Source organism: Cnephaeus nilssonii, assembly GCF_951640355.1.
Source record: "Cnephaeus nilssonii genome assembly, chromosome: 13".
NCBI lineage: Eukaryota > Metazoa > Chordata > Mammalia > Chiroptera > Vespertilionidae > Cnephaeus > Cnephaeus nilssonii.
In genome coordinates this window covers 51548145-51574220 of record NC_137084.1, presented here as the reverse complement: position 1 = coordinate 51574220, position 26076 = coordinate 51548145, and the positions used below count along the sequence as shown (strand labels likewise).

The window sequence follows — 26076 nt, the reverse complement described above, 5'->3', positions numbered from 1 at the left end:
CTCCTAAGACTTAACTTATCACCACCTTTATACTAGTAAAGCCTTGTTTAACCTATCTCCAGGTAGTTTGGTGTGCCTATTTCTATCCTAGCATTGTTCTTAACTATAGAAATAGTGTGCACTAAAATGAAGCAAAGCCTGCTTTATGTTCTTGTTCTATACCTTCCTAAGGTGATTCAATTTCACCTGTAAATTGGGGGATACCATCTATCATACATGATTTTCTTTAAGTCCTAGAGAATATATGTAAAATGTTTATCAATGCCTACCACATAGTAAATGCTCAACAAACTATAAATTTCCTTAGTTTTATATACCTATCTCCTCCAATAGAAGGCTCATAAGTGCCACTTGGTTTTAAAGCTGAAGAAAATAGTCACAAGCTAAAGCCAGTCAAGAAATAAAGAGACACAAACCAAGTTTCTTCATCATTCTATTTATTACATGTATGAATATTAACATCTCATGGTATCCATCTAATTCAGTCAAAACCAACAAATGAAAAAGGTTAACCATGTTTCAAATGAACATTCTTACAGACTCCCCTGTAACTTAAAATAGAAATATGTTCACTGCATAAAATGGACAAATTTGAAAAATGTCATTAAAAAAAAAGTCACCTTTAGTACTTAAATATATTCGTTGTTTGATGGCATCAATGTCCAAGTTAAAGAATAAAAGTTGCTTCATTAGATACTTTTCAAAAATGGACATCTGGATGGTTCTCTATAGCTGGAGATATATATATGTATATATATGCATAAATGTCCTATCATTTCTAAAATTTTTTCAAATCTGGCTTTCCTATTTGAGAAAAGTCCTGCAGCGCTCTCTCACAACCCCCCTTTGAAGGATAAAACTAACTTAGACTGCTTTAATCATGAGAACTACCAGAAAAAAATCTTATGTTGAGGTTGCTGTTTAATTCCATTTCCACCCAATAAAAAGTACAGAAACACTGTCTTTATTTGATGGTGTGCATAAATATTACACTCCATGGGTAGCAAAAATATTTTTTATTTATAATTTACAGTTTCACAAGTGAAAATCGTACATTTTTACATATACAATTTCATTTTGTTAAATTTGCACACATCTACAGAACTTTCACACAACAAGCACCTGAAACTGTGCAGGCAGTAGGATATGCAAATACTAAAATGTATTTATTAACCAAATGATAGCTGAAGGCCCTGCCTCAGCTAGACAATTTATATAGATAGGTCTATATATACATAAAAAAATTCTTCACCTTCTAGATCCAAACAGCAGCTTTTTTAAAAAAGAAAACATACCTTTCTCATTTTATTTAAACTGACTCAAGTGTATCATTTTCTGTTTTAATTTCAGTGGGTGTTGTTACGCTCTCCTCTGTACAAGCTGGTGGGGTATCAATTTGTTCTTCCTTAACTTTGGGACTTTCACAGGGTTCCTGCAATTCATTTTTGACAATGTTCAACATAATGTTCAAAGGGTTTTCAACTGGTGTCTTGCTGGGAGATGGTGTACAATCAAATGAAGATGTCTACAAAATAAAAAATCTTCTATAAGTACTGATTACACTTCAAAATTATATTAAATGAGTTTTATAGGACACTTATATGGGCAAAGAAACATACATATACCACATGCAACTGAAATATCTGATTCCCCACAAAACAAGACTACTAAAAAGCCTAATTTTTTGATGGCCTACATATATCTACAAAACTGCCTCTCTGAACCCATGAAATATTTGAAAGGCAGTATGTTTTGTTCCATTGTTTGGATTTAAAAAATGGTCACACACAAAAAAAAAATGGTCACTATAAAAAAAATGTTTGAATTTCTAAGGGAAACACATTGATATCTTTTTCAGATTTCATGTGTGACCATTTAAAAAGTATTCGTATATTATACGGCTGAGTGAAACATGTAAGAAAAAAGCTGTAAATGCTACCCATAATTCTAGAAACCTATTCCCATCATGATCAAAGCTTCCAGTTTTCCTCGAATTTCTGACTAGTGCTCTAGTAAAAGACATCATCATGATTGAAGTGAATAGAATGCAAGGAATAAAGAAATTTAAATCAGATTCTAACAACAATATAAGATTAAAATAGCAATAATGTTCTATGCAAAAATAACTATAAATGTAAATGAGAACAGTAACCAAAAAGAACTTACATTTTGATAATCTTCATAACATGATGGATGATAAATCTGAAGCAAAAAGAAAAAAAGTAAGTAGATATTCACATGTATCTTCATTTCTAATGGCTATTCTAATGAAATTTTCTTTTCTAATTTAAACCAGAAGATAACTATGTTGGGAAAATCAATTGTTTACTAAAGTGGATTAAAAAATTTTCATCCTGATTTCTCTTTAAAGTTGGCTTTCTAAGTAGATAACATGCTGCTTTCAAGGCAGTAACAGCTTTAATGAAATAGAAATTTAGAATACGAAGTGTGGTTAGAAAGACTAACTAGATTCAGAAGACCCAGTTCCTAGGTTTATCATTAACTAGTTTTGCAACCTCTTATATAAATGAGTCTAGAACCAGATGACTGCTAAGATCCCTTCCAACTCAAACACTGACTAAATTCCAATACCTCCGAAATATCTTTTTTTATTAAAAACAAAAACGTTTCTCTTTCAAAGTAGTGAGCTACCTTTACAAACAACAAATTTTAAAGCTTCCTATAAAGAACTGAAAATTACCTTTCCATCCACTCTAATGGCATTCTTTAAATGCCATTCCTCCTCCTCTTCATCCCAGTATTGTTCAAATTGTTCTTGACAGATTTCACAACTCTAAAATGGAGTAATATAAAATAAAATGTACTAACAGAACACATTAAGTAAAAACATATAAACATTAAGTGAAAGAAGGATTTGAGTTTTCTGAAAGTTTAAACAACATTTGACATATAATACAGATACAAAGTAATAAATTTCACTGCTATTGGTCACTGATAGATATTATGTAAATAACTAACATTCTTTTCTTACCTCCACTGCTCCAGCTGGCCCTGCAGGTACACTTTGGAACTCCTTTTCTTTAGCAGCTTCCTGAGTTTTGAGCACAACTTCTTCATGCACCTTTTCAAAAAACTGGCTCTTTGCACGTTCTTCCAAATCAGCTATTTCCTCAAATTCTATCCAATCCTTAAAAGGAGTTGATTTAAAAGAAGAATATTTTCATTTGTTCCTAAACTTTTACTGCATGTCTTCATTATAATGCCACTTAAAGGTATGGGTACCTTCTTCTACAATATACCTTAATATTATTTAAAATTATGCGTTCTCTTTCAACATTTGATTTAAAAGAGTCAAAATAAATAAGTAAATAAAATTATGTATTCTCTTTGAGCCCCATAACTAATAAATATAAAGCCACTAATTACACTTAAGACCTTAATATTAATTTTCCACTGCCTCTAGACTTACAACTACTAAATTTAAGATAAATTTTATTTACAATTTAAAAAAAAATCAGTCACAGCAACTTGGAATTTTAGGCCTAGAAGAAATCTGTGTTCCACTCTAATTTCAACAAAAAACAATACATACAAAAAAACCCCAATACATACTATTCAAATTTCTTTTATTTAAAAAACCTTTTATATTCTAGAGGTCAAATATTATTCAAAACATTCACAAGTTAGATCCCAGCAATTATTTAAAACAAGCATGTCAAACTCGCAGCCCAAGTGGCCCAAATCGAGTATTTTTGCGGCCCAGCCAATAGAACAGTATGTAAGAAATGTTTTAATAAAAATTTCGTAACTTAATTTTTACAATATTCTGTTATACATAATTATTAATAACGAACTACAACATTCACTAATGACTGATTACTATAATCGTGTTGCATTCATTTCCCTTATGTGCTGGCGCATCCTTTCTCTCCACTAATACTAGCAGCGAATATCTTAGCAGCTGATTGCCATGTCATTAATCTTGGACTGACTTGTTTGGTGTGCGCAACAGGAAATATTTCGTTTTCGGAGAACAAGAAAAATAGGTTCATTTGCGTTATGCTTATTTGTGCAATTCTTCAGTGTCTGGTAAGTTAATGTTCAAGAAAAATATTTTTATTAAAATGTTTTATTATTTTATGTTAACGATTACTCATTATTTCAGCCCTTTGTATTCAGCATGTCTCTATCAAAATAAACCTACGTTTCTATGAAAATTGAAGCTTTTGTTTTTTTGCGGCCAACATAAACTTAAACCTTGTTTATTTGGCCCATGTTAGTCTTTGAGTTTGACATGCTTGATTTAAATTAATACACTTTTAGAATTATAGAATTTAAAGGCTGATAGTTCAGAGACATATGGATTACTTACTGTTAAACTGTAGTACCAACGTCTATGAGTGACTTTTCTGCTAACATCTTTTTCAGTTCTATTTTGCCGATAATGCCAGTCCAAGTGATCTGCATATACATCTGTCTGTGATGTTGTAAACCTCATTCCACAAGAGTAACATTGAATACCAGTGTACAGTCGATTTATAACACTATCATAACGCCTGTTTCAAAAAAAAAAGCATCTTTAGTTTTTAATTGACCTAAAAAAAGACAATTACAAATATTTCCATTTTCTATTATTTTAATAATTCTATTATTTTAATAATGTTGATGCCATTATTATGTGACAAAATAATGTCACTGACACTCTTTCCTTAACTTGGGTGAATATGTAACATGAAATCTATCCTATTATTGATAGACCTGGCCTAATTGCTTATTTCCTTTTGGCTAAAAATGGAATGACCATGTGCTAACTAATAAAGCAATAGTTGGCCTGTTCTTAGACTAGTGTCAGTATCAAGGCAGACATAGCAAGCAGACATGGCAGAATAATTAAAGAGTTCACCTCTCCAGATTTTTGAAGTTCTCAATAACTCAACTGCCCCACCCTGGTCTAAAAGAATACTGGAAGAGGTACAGAAGCACTAATTGTATGGATTACTAAAAAAAAAAATTATAAGACTAATGGGAAACTAAGATCAGCAATAATCATTTTTTAAAATTCTAGGTTCCCTACTTTAATTGAAATTGTATACAGAGCAAGTAAATCCACAAACAGGGCAGTTAGGAATGCCAAACAATTTTTTTAAATAGCAGAATAAAGCAAAGGACAATACACTAGTACTTTGTATACCAGCAAATAAAATAGTGTCATAATATTAATAGTGAATGATTTCATAAAAAATGGTTATATAACTATATAAGAAAATTGGTAGAACAGTAAAAGAACTAGCTAAATCTTCACTTTCAGAAAGTTAAAAGGCTTCTAAACATGATAAATCAAGCAATGTGATCAATCACCCCTGAAACCTATAATTTTATTAACCAATGTCACTCCAATAAATTCAATAAAATTTCAATTAATTTTTAAGAAAAGAAACGTGATAAATCAGAAAAATTAGGGTGTGGCAAAAGTAGGTTTAGAGTTGTTTGGATGGAAAGTAATAAAATAATTCATTAAAAATAATACAAGTTTGTGTAGTCACACAACTGTAAACCTCTATTTTTGCCCCACCATGCATGCATGTATCTTGTAAGAAAATAAGAAAATATTAGGAACCATAGAATTTAAATGTTCTTTTATAACTAATATATAGGCAATAGAAAATTATAAAAAGATTTGCACCAAAGGTTAAGAGTGGTTATCAGTAAAGTGGGAATTGTAGGTCATGTTATTTTCTTGATTTGTATTTTCTAATTTCTCACAATGAATATTACTTATAACGGGAAAATATATTTTAAAAAATTTTTTGAAATACTAGAGTACAAAAATTTAATTCTCTTAGCCCCAAAAGCGTAAGAATATCAATGAAGAAAAAATAATAAGAATTAAGATAAAACAGAAGATGAGTAATTATTAATACCTAATATTTACACCACCTGTATAGATATGACAAAATAGAAATTTGGGGGAAGCCTTGGGCTTAAATATTTGTGCAAACATATTTTAAAAGGGGATTTAAAAACAGGCTTCCTTAAATTTATGTTGCGTATTTTACAACATTAAAAAAAAAGAAAACAGGTTTCCTAGATTTTAAAAGGGGCATATGAGGGGTAAAATTAATAGCACTAATAATAATGTCCACTGTTAGTAAAGTCATTGCCCTTTTTATCTTAGAAAATTAGATTACATACTGTTTTAATTCTTCAATTGTAAAATTGGTAAGATCTGGAACATCTTGATCTTCATTTTGATCTTCCTCCTCTTCAGTGGGAGGCTGAGCAGCAACTTCATTTACTTCTTCAATTAAAAAGAAATATACCAATTTCTCAATACCATTCTTCCACGTGTTTTTTAAGGGGGAATACTATAGTGTTATAAGCAATAGAGAACCCCATATTGTCTATTCAGCGCTTCTAAACTTATATTTATTTACTGGCCAAAATACTTATCACTTATTTTGATAAGTGATATTAGGTTTGACCTTGTAAAAGTCAATCTTCACAAAATTTTACTTCAGCAATATTCAAATTATTGTAAAAAACTACATTAACATTGAATAGTAAAAAGTCTGTACATTATCTATAGAAACGTTAATAAAATGAAATAATGTTCACTACATTTAAAAATAATTTTATTATAAACCAATTCTATTAGATTTCCAAAAAAATAAAGAGTATACACTAAAAATTTAATAATTGTAAGTAAGAACTTTTATAACTTACATTATATAATATCATATCATACACCTGTATAACTTAATGGAGTTCTGTAGAGATGAAGCATGGAAACATACTTACGTGTTGTAGCTGAATCAGGCTGGGACAATTTCAGAATTCCTGTTTTTAGCAGTTTTGAAAATAATTCATTTACATCCACCTGACTGAGGTGATTATCAGGATATGCCTTAGGAAGGGCTCCTTTAAAAAAATAACAGTCTCAAAATGAAAGAAGAACTTAAAGATGTAAATTATACTAAACATGAAAAGTTTTCTCGATTTCTTGAAGATGTCCTATCAACAATAAATTTTATAAACTCTTGTTAAGGATGACTATAAATTAATTACATCAAAAGCTCCTAAAATGAACTTTACATTTAGGTAAGTAAATCATCACCTCTTAAAAATATACTCTAGGACAAATACTAAAAAACACAGATACTTTATACTCATACTACCTTCTAGGCAATGCAGCCCATCACTTCTAACCACTTCTATTTCCAACTATCTAAAATATCTTATTCGTCATCTAACTATATTGAGGGGTAGGGGGGGAATACCCAAATCCCAAGTGGAAGTAGTACTCCTCAGCCTCCACCCCATGACTACCCAGGGGAAGTGATGCAGGAAGATGAACCATATGGCTCCAAGTATACCTGCCACTCTGACCTTTACTGAATTATTGCACTTGCAAAGCAGTTCAAACTATTGCTAAATAGGTGTGAGGATTATCAAAACTTCAATAATTGAAATAAGAATTATCTCAAGCTCACTAGTGAGGAATCAATTCAATTACATATTTTGTTAAGCAGTAATCTAATTATGATTCTTTCACTCAACTACAAAAGTATTATTTCAATGTATTTGTATGTCACTGCATCTCACTACACATCTAGAAAATGTTATGGATCACTAAAAATTCCTTCTTGAGAAGAAATTCAATTTGCATCCACAATACACATAATCCCTGCTCTTAACCACTGCATACTCTTCCACTTAGCACAATGCCTTGGACCCAGTATACTAATGTCTATTGAAATTAAATGTCTGAATACATGAATGAATAAATAAATCAACCCTGAGATCAAGTACAATAGCATTTCACACATTACTTTAACATTTACCTTTCATTAGAATTATCTGTCTTAGTCCTAACTAGCTATTTTCAGGTCTTCAGATGGCCAAGTTTAGTGATCAAAAACATGAACTATGAAAAAAAACCCCTGAACTATGGAACCAGACTGATGGGATTCTAACTAAGAAATCCCACATTTTAGTTGTGTGACATGATCAAGTTGCTTATCTGTACCTCAGTTTCCTTTACTTATAAAAGGTTAATAACAATTATTCCTAGATTGCTATGAGGATTAAATAAATTCATAATTTTAACGCACTAAGATGTTCGGCACTATATATAGTATTTGTTTGTTTTTGTTTTTAAATTTGCAGTTTTGCACACTAACCTCAATGCAACAAATCCTCTACACAAGAAAAACTAAATTCTAAAGTAAAATACATTTGAATGTATATAATGTATTTAAGTTACAAAATACTTTTGCATATATGATCTCATTATCTTATAAAAAAATTTTCAGGGAAATACTGACTTTTATCATATTCTGTCTAGAGAGGAAGAAAATGAAGCCCAGAGAGGATTTTTGCTAATATCCTGCCTATCTAGAAATAAGAACGAAAATACTAAGGCTGGTCTTGTGACTTTAGATTCCAAATTCTTTCCTTCCCTTTCATTACAATGACACCAAAAAACATTAACTTAATCAAACTAGAAATTAAAAACAGAAAGCTTTCAAATTAATTGAGTGAATTCCTTATGACACTGTTTAAGAACTAATGCATAAGCTAGAACTTGGCTAGGACTTCCCTAGTTACTTCAGAAGATTTGGACAACTCCCTAACCTTGTAAACTGAATAGTACCATGATAAAGCATGTTTCTGAAGATTCAAAAATAAAACAGCCTGGCTGGTGTTGCTCAGTGGTTGAGCATCAACTTATGAACCAGGAGGTCACAGTCGTGGGCTCAATCCCCAGTAGGAGGCGTGCAAGTGGCAGCGGATCAATGATTCTCTCTCATCACTGATTTTTCTGATTTTTCTCTCTCTCCTTTCCTATCTGAAATCAATAAAAATATATTTTAAAAAACAAAATTCATTTTTTAAAAAATATATATTTTATTGATTTTTTTACAGAGAGGAAGAGAGAGGGATAGAGAGTTAAAAACATCGATGAGAGAGAAACATAGATCAGCTGCCTCTTGCACACCCCCTAGTGGGGATGTGCCCGCAACCAAGGTACATGCCCTTGACCGGAATCGAACCTGGGACCCTTGAGTCCGCAGGCCGACACTCTATCCACTGAGCCAAACCGGTTTCGGCCAAAATTCATTTTTAAAGCCCTTGTATCCAATATGTTATTATACCCATAACGATATTGTTATGCTTCACCCCAGACTAACAAAGATGCTTATCAGTGTACTTGGCTTGGGAAACAAAGTTTTTTTCTACTCTTTTAACATGTTGGGTATAATTATAATTTGAGTGCCCATAAACAACTTTATAAGGCAATATAATATCCCTAATATTTACTTAAAAGTTTATTGAATCATCACACATATACATAAAATATCAAATAATGAGATTTCTGAGGTTTGTCACTTATAACTTTAACATAAGTATCACATTACTCCCCCACCTTCCAGCTTCCAATAGGTTTCATTCCTCCCCTTTTAAATGAGCTACTAGTCCTCAATAATCATCTCTAGTTGTAAATAGGATCAATGTGAACACATCAACAATGTAAACAAACTCAGTAGCTATTCAACAAAACAATTATTTGCCTTTTGAAAACCACAAAGGTCAGCAAGTACATACCTGAAGGATTTTGAACAAATGCTCCAGGATTTTGTTGATGAACTGGTAAAAATTGTTGTCCCTGGCCAAATGGTACTGGCTGAGCAACACCAGTCAGAACCTTTAAGAGAAACATTGGTTTTAAGAACATCTGTTCCATATTTTAAGTAAAATTTTAACATACTTATCACATAAAAATATTCACATACATCATAAGGCCTGGTTTCTATAATAATAAATATTTCCAAGTATAACCTGACTGGGTCACTTCACTTCTAGGCTTTCTACAAAAAAAGGAACAATAATAACTGCCCAAATCTGTTTCATAGAATTATAAAGAACTGAGAATGGATGTGAAGCTTCTTTGAGAAGTTGAAGATACCATGAAAATATTAGGTAATCAACAACTAGCTGTGTGACCTTATACAAGTTACTTTACTTGCTTGTGCTTTCTCTTATTTTACAAATAGAAGAACTGACATCCAGAGATGTGACCTATACATAGTCATTGTGGCTAGAGTTAGAAACAAAAATGAGACCAGAACGCCTGACCTGATCACAGGTGTCAAAAGCCAGTTTTAATTAGCAATTGAACTCTTTTGTGATCATCTTGCTTGGCCATAATACTTTGGGTTACAAAGTAGATTGTAAAAGACATCAAGGGAATGTTAAAAAAATTAAAAAGTCATGAAACTTTTGTGCAGGCATAAAATACTATATTTGTAGTTCAGAATGAGGTACGACTTCTACATGTTCCCGCCATGTAAATAATTATCCATTCATAAGCCTTGTTCAGTATCCATGTGAACTTTCAGTGGTATGTATATGTAATAAAACCCAATTCAGTTTAATGTACCAAGCAAGACTCAGTCAAATCACACTCCTAAATATCTGTCAATAACAGTATCATTTCTTTTAAGAACATACAATAGAGTAAATCTGTGCAGAACAATTGTTTTTTCAAATTATTGGATATCAACAGAAGATTGCTTTCTATCAATAACTAGAGGACCAGTGCACACGAAATTCTTGCATGGGTGTGTGTGTGTGTGTGTGTGTGTGTGTGTGTGTGTGTGTCCCTCAGCCTAGCCAGCACCCACTCCAATATGGGACCCCTCGAGGGATGTCTGACTGCCCATTTAGGCCCAATCCCATATATTTTAAAAATAATGCTTATAATGTGATTTAAAAAATCTGTTTTACATTTTCTTCCATGCAATGTTACTAGTATAACATGATTTTGTCCTAGTGTCAGCAAGTGCAAAAGAATACCAACAAGTGATAAAATGAATACATTTGGGCGGGAAGTCACAGGTTTGCTGTGTTGATATTAATATCAAATATTTCTATTTGACTGAACTGACTAGGAAGATGCTCCAAAGTAGGAGGAGAGGAAGAAAAATATTCATAGGCTGTAAAAGCATGGACAATTTGATTTTCTTAACTCAGACTAAGGAAGTTCTTAAAGAGCAATCTAAAAAACAAGATCTAGCCCAGCCGGTGTGGCTCAGTGGTTGAGTGTCGACCTAAGAACCAACAGGTCACAGTTCGATTCCCGGTCAGGGCATATGCCCAGGTTGCGGGCTCAATCCAGATCCCCAGTGTGGGATGTGCAGGAGGCAGTCAATCAATGATTCTCTCTCATCATTGATGTTTCTCCCTCTCTAGCCCTCTTCCTTCCTCTCTGAAATCAATAAAAAAAAAAAGTAAGATCTCTGGTTAGTTTAAAGCTCATCAAGACTCACAGTTCTACAATGTAGCAGAGATCTATTAAACACCCTCACAATTATATAATACTTTACTAGCTTTGTAGCCTAAAGCAAACAAACAAAAACATTATGGGGAAGCTATCCAGGTGTGAAGGCAAGAAGTATAAGGGAAATATCTATACTTCACAGCATGATTTTGCTGTGAACCTACAAGTACTCTAAAAAGTCCACTTAAAAAAAAAAAAAGTGTGGCCCTAGCCGGTTTGGCTCAGTGGATAGAGCACCAACCTGCAAACTGAAAGGTCCCAGGTTCGATTCCGGTCAAGGGCACATGCCCAGGTTGTGGGCTTGATCCCCAGTGGGGACTTGCAGGAGGCAGCCAATCAGTGATTTTCTCTCATCATGAATGTTTCTCTCTCTCTCTCTCCCTCTTCCTTTCTCTCTGAAATCAATACAAATATATTAAAAAAAAATAAAAAGTGTGAATGTGTGCCCGCGTTGTGTGTGTGTGTGTGTGTGTGTGTGAGAGAGAGAGAGAGAGAGAGAGAGAGAGAGAGAGAGAGAGAGAGATTTCTCTAGATACTGGAATAGCTAGTCAATTTTTGATTGAAATTGCAAATTTTAGACCTAAGATTCTCTTCCCACTTCCCTAGCATGTGGGGTTTTTGAAGTACATTTAAAAACTTTCCAATCTATGAACTTGTCCCCTGAAGACCTTCCTCAAACCCTAAAAACATTAAAAATGGTTCATATCTCCACACAACATAATTTTAGAATACAACACAACAGACTTACCTGTTGAGATGCCTGAATGTTTCCTACTGTTATTGGAGCGGGTAAATTGCCAAAGTTTCCAAATTGAGAACTTTGAAGATTCTTTTCATCAAAATAGTGTCCAGAAGCTCTGCTAAGAGGATTTGAGAAACTCTGGTTTCCAGGGCCATGTGGTCCATTAAAATTTGGTCCTTGAGGTGAATCAAATATTTGTTCATGTCTTTGGAATTGCAGTCCTTGGGATGGGGCATTAAAAGCATTGCCAGGCGGGTCATTATATGGGCCAGTCTGATTGAAAGAAACCGATTCAAGCCTTTGTGAAGGATGATTGTCAAATCGTGCGCCTTGAAGACCAAGGGGAATATCAAACCTTGATGCTTGCTGGTGTTGTGGACCATCAAATCTTTGAGGAACACCATCAAATCTTGGTTGAACCTGCTGTCCAGGTGGTCCATCAAATCTCTGTGGGCCTGGTTGACCAGTTCTTTCAAATCTAGGGCCTGGTTGACCATGTAATCCATCAAATCTTGGTAAGAGTGATGGCTGACCTGGCTGCCCATCAAACCTTAAAGCATGACAACCTTCAAATCTTGGACCGCCTTGACCCAGAGGCCCTTCAATTCTCAGTCCACCTCCTGGTACAGGACCCTCAAACCTCATTCCACCTCCTTGTTGGACTAAAGGTCCCTCAAACCTGATCCCAACCCCTGGTTGACCATGTGGACCCTCAAACCTAAGGTTCCCACCAAGTTGATTATGTTGTCCTTCAAACCTCAGACCAGCTACTGACTGACCATGGGGGCCCTCAAACCTCATTCCAACTCCCTGCTGTAGCAAAGGGCCCTCAAATCTGATCCCACCTGCTGGCTGACCATGAGGTCCATCAAACCTAATTGCAGCTCCTGATGGACCATGACCCCCCTCAAATCTAAGTCCACTTACAGGCTGACCTCGGGGATTATCAAATCTAAGTCCACCCACAGGCTGACCATGAGGTCCCTCAAACCTCATACCTCCCACAGGTTGACCCCGATGTCCCTCAAACCTGAGCCCACCCACAGGCTGGCCACCTGGTCCTTCAAATCGTAGACCACCTGCAGATCCCTCAAACCTCAGACCAGGGGAACCTTCAAATCGAAAACCACCTCCGCCTGCTTGACCAATTGGCCCCTCAAACCTCAGAGGTGTCCCTACTGGTCCTGGAGGACCTTCAAATCTCAAAGGACACCCGCCTCCTAGCTGACCTTGTGGTCCTTCAAATCTCAAAGGGCCACCTCCTCCCATTTGTCCAGGTGACCCATCAAATCGAAGAGAACCTGGTGCAGGAGGTCCATCAATTCTAGGGCTTAATTTATTAGGTCCTTCAAAAATCATCTTGGTTGGGCCATCTCTTGTTACTGATGGCCTACTAGGTCCATCAAATAATGGTCTGTCTTCAGCTAACGCTGTAAGTCGCTGATTTGTATCGAGGCCGGCAAATCGTGATGCTGGGCTATCTACAAATGGTTTATCTGAATCTTCATATCTAGGTCGCTTAAGTGGAAAACGATCATTGAATGGTGACCTCTGCTCTTCTCGTACACCTTTTAAAAAGAAAATAAATTATTTTCCTTGAATCTGAATTTATATAAAATTATCTTCAAATCTTTCTACATTCATGTAAATGTTTATCCAAAAATATCCCTAACTATTTCACTTCATTACAGGGGAGGAAAAAGACACCATCAAAACAGCCTTTGGTAAAATGATGCCCTCTAGAGTCAGACACACCTGGATTTAAAAAATCCCCATTCTGTCAACTTACCAATTATTTTTTTTAAAGCAAGTTATTTAACTTGTCTGGTCTTATTTCCTATCTGTAAAATGGGGATAATATATATTTCACTGGGTTGTTGTGAGGGTTAAATCAGATTACATATATAAAGAACCTACTAAAATACTTGACATGTTGTTGGTTTTATAAATATTGACTCTCTTCCCTTCCCTCTGAGGGAAAAACAAATTGAAACAAAAAAAGGTAGTCTGAACAGTCACAAAAAATCCATCCCCACTTAGCTGTTCATTTTCCCTTCACTGCTGTGTGATTCAATAGGCATAATCTGATTTAACTTTCTACCTTTAGCAGAGACTTGCTCGTCATGTCTTCTCCGGCCCTCATGGGGTGAAAGATTCTCAGCATAAGAACGACTCCCAGATATAGGAGAAAGACGTCTTGCTCTTTCACTAAATTGTTCTTTTCTGTCAAACTGTGCTCCACTATTCCTACTTGCATGTTTACTTTTGGATGGCTCACATTCTATTCCAGACAACAAGGCATCAGTCAAAGGGTAGTCAAAAATATCAGGATCTAAGAGATCAAGTCTTGGAAATGAATGCTGAACCTGTGTCCTTTTCAGTTTTGCTTTATGTTCATAGTAGGTTAATTCAGCATCAGATAAGAGAGGTTTCTTTTTTAATCCACCTTTATTTTCTTCTGAAGGACTATCTCGTACATTGCATCTATGTTTACCTTCTTGATACTGAAATATCTGTCGAATTTGATGCACAACAACAAGGAAGTCTTCCTGTGTAATTTCACCAGCTGCTAAACGTTCACTCGTCTGCATGGGATGATAAAAAGAAATCAAGTATTTTAAATATAAAAAGTACTTACAAAAATACTAGACAAAAACAATACTGATTACATGGGATCATGGTAACTACCTTTTGAAGTAATTCTCTTTTGCTTGCAAGAGTTAACTCTTTAGGAATCTGAAGATTGGCATCTACACTTAATCGATGCTGTTGCTTTGGGGCTCGAGGTGACAAGATTCCTTTAGTGCTTGACCAGCTTTCCCTATGCCTTAGATGAGGAGATTTACTATGGTCATCACCTTGTTGTAAGCTGAAACCATAAAAGCAGTATGTTACTTCATAAAATTTAAATACTCAGGACCATATTTAAGAATCCTTTTCAAAGCCTCTGGTTAAAATGATTATATAAAAAGTTAATTAAAAGCACAAGATCTTAAGTCAGGAAAATCAGATAAATCTAATTCTTGTCCTGGGTATGCAGCCTTAGATAGATTAACCTTTCTAAACTTCACTTTCCTAATCTGTAAAATAGGAGTAATAATGATATTTAACCCATGATGTCATAAGAACTAAGAGAAAAAATAAAGCAACCATTACAGCAGCCCATGAACATTATCCAATTTTTAAGGTAACACTGTACTTTAAAATGCACATATTATTTCACTTGATTTAAAATGTGAACATCCTACCTTTTATTTTCTTCCCAACCAGATTTCCATCTTTTGTTAGACTTGGAACTTGACCAATTTTCTACATTCTCCTTTGGTTCCGTGCCTGACTTTGTAGAATGCTGACTTGTAGTTTCTTGTGGTCGTTCCTCTTCAGTCTTTTTTATTCGCCTTGGATCTCGAACATCCTGTTTAGTACTTCTCTTAGCATTTCTTTCTTCCCTGGAAGGTGGCATAAAGTCTTCCATATGTGACTGCTTACATCCAGATTGGCGAATCTTTCCAGCTTTGGCTGTCGAGGTTGGAGACATACTCCTTTGCCTTCGTTTGGGTGACCGCCTATCTCTTCTTTTAGGAGAATGTATAATTGGTGACCGAGACTTGGGTGATCTCGACCTTGATCGCTTTCTAGTACTTGATCTCCCTGGTTTTGTTCCCTGTTTTTCTGAGTCTTCCGTTATTATATCTTGTTTTTGAACAATGCCATTAACGATTTTATTTCGACTTCCAGCCACTCTATGTTCAGATGATTTCATATGCTCATCTTTATCTTTTTTTTCTGAAGTTTTTCTCTTCTCTTTTATGTCATCATCTTTGCTATCAGTCTTATCTTGAAGATGTTTTTTTAATCTTGGATCTCTCTTACTCAAGTCAGACACCCTTGGGCATTCAGATTCTTGATTTTTCAAGTCTTTTGTGTGAGAGAATTTGTTTTTCAAAGGTGATGGTGATTTAGATTTAGATTTAGATTTAGAATCTAACTGGTCAAGTTCTTTCTTGGTTATTTTTTCACCTGATTTACTTTTTTCTTGTTTGGATGAGTTTAGTTTTTCAGAAGGTACAGTTTTACTTGTCTTAATATCAGACTGGTTTAATGTGTTCATTAGGAATTCTTTTCTGTGACTTTGATCTTTTCCATGAGAAGAATGCTGACTCATCCTATTAAGACGGGGATCCCGGTTTGTTCCTTTCAAGTCCTGAATTTGTAAGGATGGACCTGGACGGCTTTTTTCAGGTTGCAAAGGAATCTGATGGGGAGTTTTAACTGCCATAGGGGGAATTTGTGAAACATGTAATTTGGATGGTGCAGATCCAGGACCTAAGTTGGATGTCTCCTGCTGAACACTAAGAGAAACTGCCTGAAATACAATACAAAGTAAATGTTTATGTTAATACTGTAAAACATGCAAATTATCTATCAAGAAATTGAAACCTAGAATATGCTTTATTCAATAAATACATTTACTCAATATTGTTTTTACACTGAATACTTCTGTTTAAGTAGAGATTAAAGTGAAAAGAGAAAGTTCATATACTTATATGGCCTGTTATTTCTTACTAGTCCTTTACTTGGGGTTTTATAATCTCTAGGTAGAATGGGAAAAGTGGCACTAATAATAAACATACAAAACTCTGCCTTCCTGAACCTCCTCACTCTCAAACAAACTTAAGTGCCAAGTAAAATAACTTTAAGGTCAATCATGCATATGAACATGTAATCTTCCTGGAGTCGTTAATTTTGTGGTGGCTTTTCTTTTGTCTCCTTCTATGAACCTGACTTCTGCTCATGAAGCACAAGCTCATAAAAGATTCAAGACTCTGCAAAAACATTAGCCACAACACACCGACGATACTGGGACTGATACTAAATCTACATGATTTAATTGTTAACAAAACTAAGGTGTTATCTTCAAAGATAGCAATCCAATAGAAAAGTACTTGAGAAGAAAATAGTGTAGTTTATACTCGAGTTTTACAATAAGGATATAAAAATTTGCTCTAATACACCATAATTTGTGAAATAAAAGTGGAAAAAGACACTATTAATAAAAGTAACATTAAGAGAATTCAAACATAAAATTACTTCTCTATCAGAAGACATTGAAATATTTAAAATGTAGATTTCCTGTACTTACCAGTTGTGCTTTAGCTTGCTCTAGTTCAAGCTCCAGCTTTTTCTGCTGAAGTTCTAATAACTGTTTTTGTTTTGCAAGTAACTGCTGCCTTATTAGTTGTTCTTGGGTAAGATTCTTTTGTATATCAGGAACAATTGGAGGAGTGGAGATGCTAGGGGAACTGACCACTGTGCCAGGTGTTGAAGGCTCTTCAGGCTATAAGAAAAAATTAATTGTTAAAAAACTACGTATCACAGCTAAAAAGGAAGAGGGAACTGAAAATTATGAGTTTATCTCTTAATACCATCCATAATTTTAAATGGCCAATCATGTTTAAAAACACACAGAAAACTTTTCAGGAATTTAAAATCAAAATAAGTATAGTATGTAATACCTAAACAAGAATATATGATTAAATGTACTGTGAACCTGAAGAGAAAAAAAAATTTAAACTGTTTCAAGTACAGGTTATTTTTTATATTCCTTTCTGGCAAGAAATTTTAGAAAAGTCAAAATTTGAGTTAAAAATATTAGCTATACACCATTCATGTAAAACTTACCGATTTATTTAAAAATTTAGGATTCACATGGATGCTAGATGTATTCACATTGGGGGGTAGAGGTTTAATAGGCCAAGCAGGATCTAACGAATTGACTCTGACATCCAGGGCATAAAGTTTCTTCAATGGGAATATCTCATCCCATGTGGAACGTAATTTAAATAAACTTTTTCTAGTATTTTCATCCACCTAGAACAACAGAACAATTCTATGGCTTGTTAAGTCACTATAGAATGTTTTAAATATTAAGTATAAAGCTATTATCAGTCTCTTCTTCACATATAGCACTCATATTGCTCATTCATAAATATATATACAACAGTAAGAATTTATTCAAGATATAGTTTACAAATGTTAAAGAAATTTCTCTCAAAAAAAATATCAGAAAAATTAAAGTTATCATCTAGCCTTCATGAAAGCAAACCACTAGGAAAGTCTTTCTACTTTTAAAAGTATAATTCTACAGAAGTTTGGCTTTGAGATTACTGAGACAAAGAACTACTATATGCAGATAGAGCCCACAGATGCTCATGTGCTTCAAAAAAAACCTCTAAGTCCCTTATGGCCAGAATGCAGATGTGGAAAAAAAACTTATAAATGGACTTTCTTGCACTTACTTTCTTGTAGCCAAATAAAAGAGGCCTATTGAGAGAAAAAAAAGTGCAAAATGTTTCCAAATTTTAGGTCTTCAAATAGCATTCCTAATGTTATTCTTACTCTGGACAAAACATAAGACCATAAAATTAGGAAACAGTTTACCTGATGGCTTAAATTGCCTAATTTACATGGTAGTATAAAGTTAAAATTAAGACAGAACTATCTCACTAACCAATCTTCTGCAATACAATATGGTTTGATACCTCAGAATAAACTATTTGTGGTGTGGAAGGCACCTTAATAAAATTCAAAATCTTACCCACTGATGAGCTTTAGTTTTATAGCTTAACTGCTCATGCTTATTATGATGGGCATAACTATTTTTTAAATTAGCCATCAGAGAAACCTTGTACTTAGGAAAACTGAATTAGGTATTTAACTTCAAGATAATAAAGCCTTGGCTATATTCAAGTCTTCAGATAATAATTATATTTACTACAAGGTCATTTTCATCAACTGTAAGGTCTTAAGGACCAGTTAGATTCAGTAAAGGTATTCTATCAAACACCCAAATGAATTTGAACATATTAAAACTGAAGCCAAGTTGGTTTAGCTCCCCAACTTCTACAATGCAGAGTTAACTTATCCTTAAGGCCATAGGCTCAAGTAAGCAGTATTTAGCAAAGGTCTACAACTACTATTAACAAGCTCCTTAACACAACCTGAAATATAGCTTTCCAAATTTATTCTACATGTACTTACTTAGCAGTGTTTCTTTTCTCTAGAAATTTAAAGGGAAAAAAATTGCTCAAGTAGCAACTACATTTTCTGTTCTAACAAGTAAAATCTGATACTGAATAGTTCTTTCAAAATAATCCCAATTCTCCTAGTCGGACAACTTTTAAGTTTTCTCCAACCACAAGTACTTCTAAATATAAGAACTACCAATTTTTTGTTAGGAAACAATCTCTCAACCTAATTATCTTATAAATGCCCTTTTACTAAATTTAAAAGATAAAGCCTGACAGGAAGATAATTACTTCAGCAAATCCCTTGATCTCCTCAACATAGTAATTGTATTTACCAAACTACCAGATACAATGTTATTGAAGGAATGTACAATCTCTAGGTCTAGAACTAACAAACCTTTGTTCTGAACACTAAGAGGTTAAAAAGTTTTTCCAATATAACCTAAGGCAATTAACTGGTCCACTATTCACACATACCTCGAACATTCATATAAAACATACTTGAACTAATAACAAGAGGAAACAAAACAAAAAAAAAAATCACAAAAGTTTCAGGAACCAATGGTAGGTTGAGACACACTGATAGATTACTTTTTTTTCCAGATAGGAATAGCCAACAACCTAACACCAGAAATGTAAACAATGAAATTTGAAATGCTCTTGATAGCTTCAGATCTTTTTGCCCATCTAAAATCAAAGTCATCTAGGGGAGAAAATAGGGGACACATCTGTAATACCCTCAGCAAAAATAAATTTGAATATAAATATAAAAATAAAAGCAAAGTCATCTAATCTTGAATGAGTATTGTAAAACTCCTAAAATCTAGTTTAAAATCTAACATAAAACACTAACTTTAGCATGGTACTTGGTAAATGTCCAAGAGAATAAACATTTCACCACCCAAGAAAACCCAACACAAAGGCAAGTATTTATTTAATCAGGAACACATTTTTTTTAATTCAAATGTTTCTAAATGCATATATACCTTTTCAAACACACAAATAAATGTTGCAACTAGATTTTTAGTAAAGGCAGTGAGATACTCTCGTCCAACGTTTTTCACGATAGAATCCATAAGGTACATAACAGGAAGCTTCTCTGAGGAAGGAGCCTGAATAAAAAGAAACTGATAAGTTTAGTATAATGAATTGCCACCAAATACTTTTAAAAGTGAATTTTTAAACATACAATACAGACCTCTATTTTTGTTGATAATTTAAAATTAACGTTTATGAAACATTTGTGGTCAATCAAGTAGTCATTTCTTACAGTGATCTTTAGCTGAGCATACAAAATAAGCTCAAAATCACCATTAAGAAAACCTTAATCTCTAGTATACTCATTTAATGCTCAATAAAATTTCAGGTTCATATGATAAAGACCTGGTTTAAATGACCAAAAAGTAGGGGGGAGATATTTTCTGCAATCCAAGTATACTGTGACCCACATTAAATTATAATGGTGTACCTAGACTTAATGAAGTTTTCAAACTTCTTGCAGAAACCCTAATTTCCATAAGCATATTTTATATGTTAAAGTCTATGAAGCTTTTGTTACCTGTAAAATCATTAGGATTATTTCTCTATAATCCAATGTACAAAGAAATCAAGTATACTTCACATATGAAGTTAATGGCAAAAAACCCACTTTTAAACTTGCAGGAAGGTGCAAGTTGTTACTGATACAAGAAAAACTGGATGGAGCAGCCGCTGAGTCATGTAAATCAGGTTGAACTTGACTCTGGAAACCAGGATTTGTCCTGAAGATTTTCTTCACAGCATGGACTCTCCGTCGAAATTATTTTTCCTCTGACATGCACAAACCAGAGGTTCTAAATTTGTGCAGAGCCAGTGTAGTGATGCGGATACAGGTGGCCCTTTCCAAAGCAAACAAATGTTGCCCCAGTTCAACTGGAATGTCTACCCATCACTGGCTTTTAGAAGGCACAGCAAGTTTCCAGAAAGCATCAGCAGGTTCACAGACTTGCTGAGGAGCATTAAGACACACCATATAAACTAAGTGTTAAGTCCTACTCCACAGGAGCAACCATGATTAAAAAAAAAAAAAATTTATCCCCATTTACCCATCCCACGTGTATAGGAATCTTAACCCTGAACAACACTTACCCATAGCTACCTGTAGCTAGGGTAGGCTCACAGTTCTGCAGTACACAATTCCACCATATTTCACAAAACCAATTACCCATAGAAGTGTGTAGAAGTGCTCTTGCTTCCGATAACCTTTACTACAACCAAAGTTGACTAAGGAAGCCTTTGAATAACCTTGTATGAAAAATTTCTTTTCCGGTACTTCTAATAAAAGGGTTCACAAGGCCACTGCATGTGGGTAAATTAAGAATCAACATGTCAAATGCTTTATTGCTGTGTCTTTATCTTACCATGTCATGTTTTACACCATTTTAGTCATTGTGATCCTTATGAAAACAACAGGCTCTCTATAAAACCAAAATCTGTTCAGTAGGCTAATTTTTTATTGTACAAGTGAATCCTATATGTAATATTTTTTCGCTACTGTCTCATGGGAGGAGTCAAATTAAGTGTGAATCCTTAAGTTTAGCAATGCGGAGATGCTAGAAAATAAGGACACAAACATCCACCTCCAGAAACACAAAACCAAGCCAGTTTGCTACCAAAATGACAGAAAATCCCTCCCCTCACCCTCAACCCCAACCCTGATTAAAGTATTTCCCCAAAGTGACTTTTACATCTTTTCCTCAATATGGCTTTACAAAAATAATCAGGAAACGTGTGCCAAAAATTTTTTAGCTGTCTTTTATCAGCAAATAGTCCATCTATTTTCACCACTCTGTGTAGCCATACACAAATACAAGTTTTAATGTGACCCTATATTCAGCATTTACTTTTCACTTCTCGAAGATCTTCAGGATCCATAAAACCCAGCAAAGAAACTTGAGTGACAACCTGAGCTACTAAATATTAGGCTCTGTGGAATATTAGTAATCCCCCCAAATACTAGGTATTTAGATTTTAAAAATCAATGTTATTTTTAAAAAATGCAAGTGGTTTCATTTTTTTAAAAAGGCATTCAATGTCAAGTTAAGCCTTCAACAAGGCAAAAATTAAGTTTTCATGTCCAACATGTTTGTGGTCTCAACAAAAAGGATGTTGAGTATGAGGAATGCTTCCTTTTTAAATCTCATACTTTAAAAAAAGAACAATAGCTGTTTGACACCAACATTCACAGGAAAAGGAGAATGAAGGCTTGTATTTTAGCTGCCAGACTGAGCATGACAAACTTGTTGGGCCCTTAAAAAAAAACACCCACAAAAACCCTTACTTTTTATCCTTTTTAAATTAAGGTATGAAAGGACCACCTGAAACCGTGTATCTTGTGAATGGATTTACCCAAGAGTGGATGGAAACTAAAGAATGAACCCAAGTCACTTAAAGACTTTTGTTTAAAACACACAACCACGTAGATAAAAATAAGTCTTGGAAGCAGATTCTACACCTTACAAAGGTAAATAAAAAAGACAAATACATATTTTATATGTTTTATTCACAAATTTTATAATACCAATCACACATTTCAAAACCATTTATTAGTCAGACCACTCAGTTTTACACTAGACAGAAACCGCCTCTAAACAATATATTTGGTGGTTGTTGTTAAAGTGGCCTTTTAAAAGGGGTTCACTCTGCTAAAAGGAGGCTCATCCTGGTCATTTCAATCACTAACAACTAGAAAAAAAAAACACTAAACCATAAGTACAAGCTTGAAGAACTTAAAACGTAGTGCTGGGAAACTATTAGAACTCATTATGATAACCAAGTTGAACAGTAACTTTACTTAAGTGACATCACTCCCACATGAATGCACAGAAGAGGAGGACTACAGGGAAATACAGGGTGGCAGAGGACCACTTCTGTCAAGGGGTGAAGAAAAAGCACGTCTCCACTATCAGGGAAGGGAGGAAAAAAGAGAAAAGGAAGAGGAGGGACTGAACTTTTCAAAAAAAAACTACAAGTACTTGTTACCCAATGGGCCAGTTCTCCACCTACAGGTTGGATAAAACCTCCTGCCCCCCCCCCCACCCATACCCCACCCTCAACCCCAATTTCCCATTTGGGGGGACAAATAAAGCACTCCGAGAGGAGAATGAAAGTTCTATCTAGCCGCCCCCACCCCAAAACGGGGCTGACGGGTGTGAGCAGCTGCCTGGCTGGCAGGGAATGGATTCTTCTCTCTTCCCTTTTGCATCATGTGCTTTGCAGGCGCCATGTTGGGCTCCTAACAAGCGGCTGCTCCACTCGGGGCCAAAGCCCTATGCCCACCCCCCGACAGCTCGCTCCCAGGTCCCCCTTCACCTCCTTCCAACCCACACAGCACAGATTACCCAAAAGGGTTCTGGGGGGGAAGAGGGGGGGGGGAGAACCACTCCCCACCTTCCCAGGGGCTTAAAATGCTTTTAACTCTTAACTTCCCCGCACCACAAACTGCCTTCAAGTCTCCCCCCTCCCCAAAGGGCTCTATTCCAGGCGTGTGTCGGGCTCTACGATGCGGTGGCCTAGATAGGGAGCTGGTAAGCGGAAGTGGGACTCCACCCTTCACCCGCCCCACTCCCTCCCCGCAAGAGAGGCCCACGCTCGAAGCCTGGGCCCAAGACCGAGCCAGAGTTGGAGGGGGGAGGGTTGGAGAGGCACGCTGTCCCCCTTTGGATGGAAGCGAGACCTGGGATGAGGCTGACACTAAAATCAGGGAGTATTAGAAGAATAGGAGGCTGCGGGGTGTATAAAAACCTTGGCGGTTTGGGCCTCGATGAGAGAGACGATCTCCTTGGCGAAGGGCAGGTTCTCCTCGGCTAGAATGGTCAGCATATTGATGTGCGGTTTGCTATTGAAGGTCAGGTCTTCGAGGGATGACTGATAATCCCGACAGGCGTCCTCCCGGGCCCCCGCGGTACCGGCCTCGGCCGGCGTCGGCTCTGACATTGCGCCGCGGCCCCCCTCCGAGGTCCGCCGCCGCCGAAGCTGAAGCCGCTCTCGACACCCCGCCTCCCTTCCGACTGCGCTTCCTCTCCCCGGCTCTCTCGCGGCTCCGGCCTCACCACATGCTGACCGCGGAGGGGGGTTGGGGGACGACACGGGGGGGACCTCGGGTACGCAACGCCGCCCTCTCACGGGTGATCTCCGTCCACTTCTAGCCGCCTCGGGAGCCTCTTTCTCCACAGGCACAAAATGGCGCCGGCGCTGGCGGCTCCAGCTCCGAAAATGTCTGTGTTCCCAACCGCTGCGTCGTGCGAAATGAGCTAGGGGAGGGGAAATGTGCGGTAAAGGGGCGGAGCCGTTGGGCAAGAACGAACGTGATAGGCTAGGTCTGGTGACGTCACAAGCCCCGCCTCCGCTCTTCCGCAGAACGTCCGGGCACCGTCCGCTCGCCGCCCGGACCCGGGCTTTCGCAATTCCTCAGGCTCAGAGGTGTGGTGGAAAAGACGGGCCCTCTCATTGGCCAGTTCGTAAGGGACTGTCCGGTCATTTGTTACCATAACAACCCATTCTGGGAGGCCGGGAGGCCTGGGGAGGCTGTTCCCGAGGCCCAACCCAACCGTTTAAGGGGAAAGCTCAGCCGGCCCCCCCTTCGCCCCGCCCTCTGCGAGCCCCTAGCCACTGATCAGCTTTGTCAATCATCCTCCTCCCGCCCTTCCCTGCGGCGGGGTGGGGGCCCAGGGGGGCGGAGGCTCCCGGCCCGCCCCTTCCCCTTCGCCGCTCGAGTCTCAGGTGCTCCCCAGAGCCTGGGCGGGGCCAGCTGCTGCGGCCCGCTGTCTCCCCGCACTTAGCGGGGACGGGGGAGGGGGACTCCGACTTTACCCTGAACCTCGGGAGAGTCGCTCGAGTCGATTTCAGCACGCTGCTTCCCACACCGGCCAACAAAAACACCCCCAGGAAAATGTCTTTATTGAGAGGTTGTGTGTGTGTGTGTGTGTGTGTGTGTGTGTGAGAGAGAGAGAGAGAGAGAGAGAGAGAGAGAGAGAGAGAGAGGATTTGGAAGAGATCTTTGAGAAGCCCCTCAGATCTCTCGCTTGGATTTCCAGTAGCCACACCAGCCACGAGCCTGATAGCGCCTCTCTTGTCATTACACTTCGAAACAGCCTTAGAATACGCTGTTTGGGGCACGATGGGAAAATGTGTATATTTCAACTCTAAGGCTCTTTCCCCAAGCTTCTAAAATCCTGTTTGGAGGCTGGAAATGATACTCTAAAAGCACAAAGCATTCAACTAATTCTGTCGTGCAACTGCAGCACAATACAATCAACTAAAAACGTGTTTTGTTTTGTTTTTCCACTGCGTAAAGATAAAAATAAACATGTAGGCTAAAATTTTTTTAAAAGTACTAATTAGATAAAATTTGCTTCCTTAGGTTACCAAGCTCTGTAGAGATACTTTGTTGTTCCCCAGAAAAAACTCTCTGAAGAAATAAATGAAGCGATTCCTTTATTTGTCCCCTATAAAGTAGAATTTTTATTTCTTTTTTGTTTGTTTTTGTTTGGGGTTTTTTTGGAAGCTTTATTGAAGTATAATTGATATGTAATAAACTACACGTAAAGATTGTTTTGAAGCTGATAAACATTGTTGAAAGCTATTTATTGATCTCAATAATTTCACACCATTGTTACTGTGGTATTTGGATTTAATAGACCGTTAAAATTTAGGAATGGTCTGAGTTCCTGTTTTCTGAAGGGAGATAAATGTCTGGGCTAAGATAGTCCTCTACAAGTTTTCCTTGTAATTTTAAAGGTGAATTTAATTACTAAACTTTGAGGTATAGAACATATCTGCCTGTCATTTTTAATATTCTTTTTAACAACCAAGTGTGCTTCAAAAAAATTTAAAGTTTTCAAAGCTCTAATTTCGCTTCTATTTGTAACACTCCCAGGCTAAGCACAGAGTAAACAATATATGCCTAGCATCATATAAAGCAACAAATCTATGCACCCACAAAGGATACAGAAAACTCAAGAGTG

At 36.4% G+C, this 26076-nt stretch overlaps 1 protein-coding gene across 2 annotated transcripts; it reads right to left on the bottom strand.

The window, feature by feature from the left end:
- Positions 1 to 542: 542 nt before the first annotated feature.
- On the bottom strand, positions 543 to 24343 carry PCF11 (PCF11 cleavage and polyadenylation factor subunit). Of its 2 annotated transcripts, none has more exons than XM_079787287.1 (16): positions 23855 to 24343; positions 20059 to 20184; positions 17727 to 17915; positions 17188 to 17382; positions 15293 to 16410; positions 14733 to 14913; positions 14146 to 14629; positions 12051 to 13612; positions 9568 to 9667; positions 6760 to 6879; positions 6154 to 6259; positions 4334 to 4517; positions 2993 to 3148; positions 2702 to 2794; positions 2167 to 2202; positions 543 to 1525 (listed from the first exon to the last, which is right to left on the bottom strand). In XM_079787287.1, exons 1-16 carry the CDS (start codon positions 24044 to 24046, stop codon positions 1310 to 1312), a joined length of 5058 nt encoding a protein of 1685 aa, XP_079643413.1. In that variant the 5' UTR covers positions 24047 to 24343; the 3' UTR covers positions 543 to 1309. The 2 variants fall into 2 exon arrangements, with proteins under 2 accessions (XP_079643413.1, XP_079643414.1); XM_079787288.1 differs by having other exon boundaries at positions 547 to 1525; positions 14539 to 14629.
- Between the last annotated feature and the right edge of the window lie 1733 nt (positions 24344 to 26076).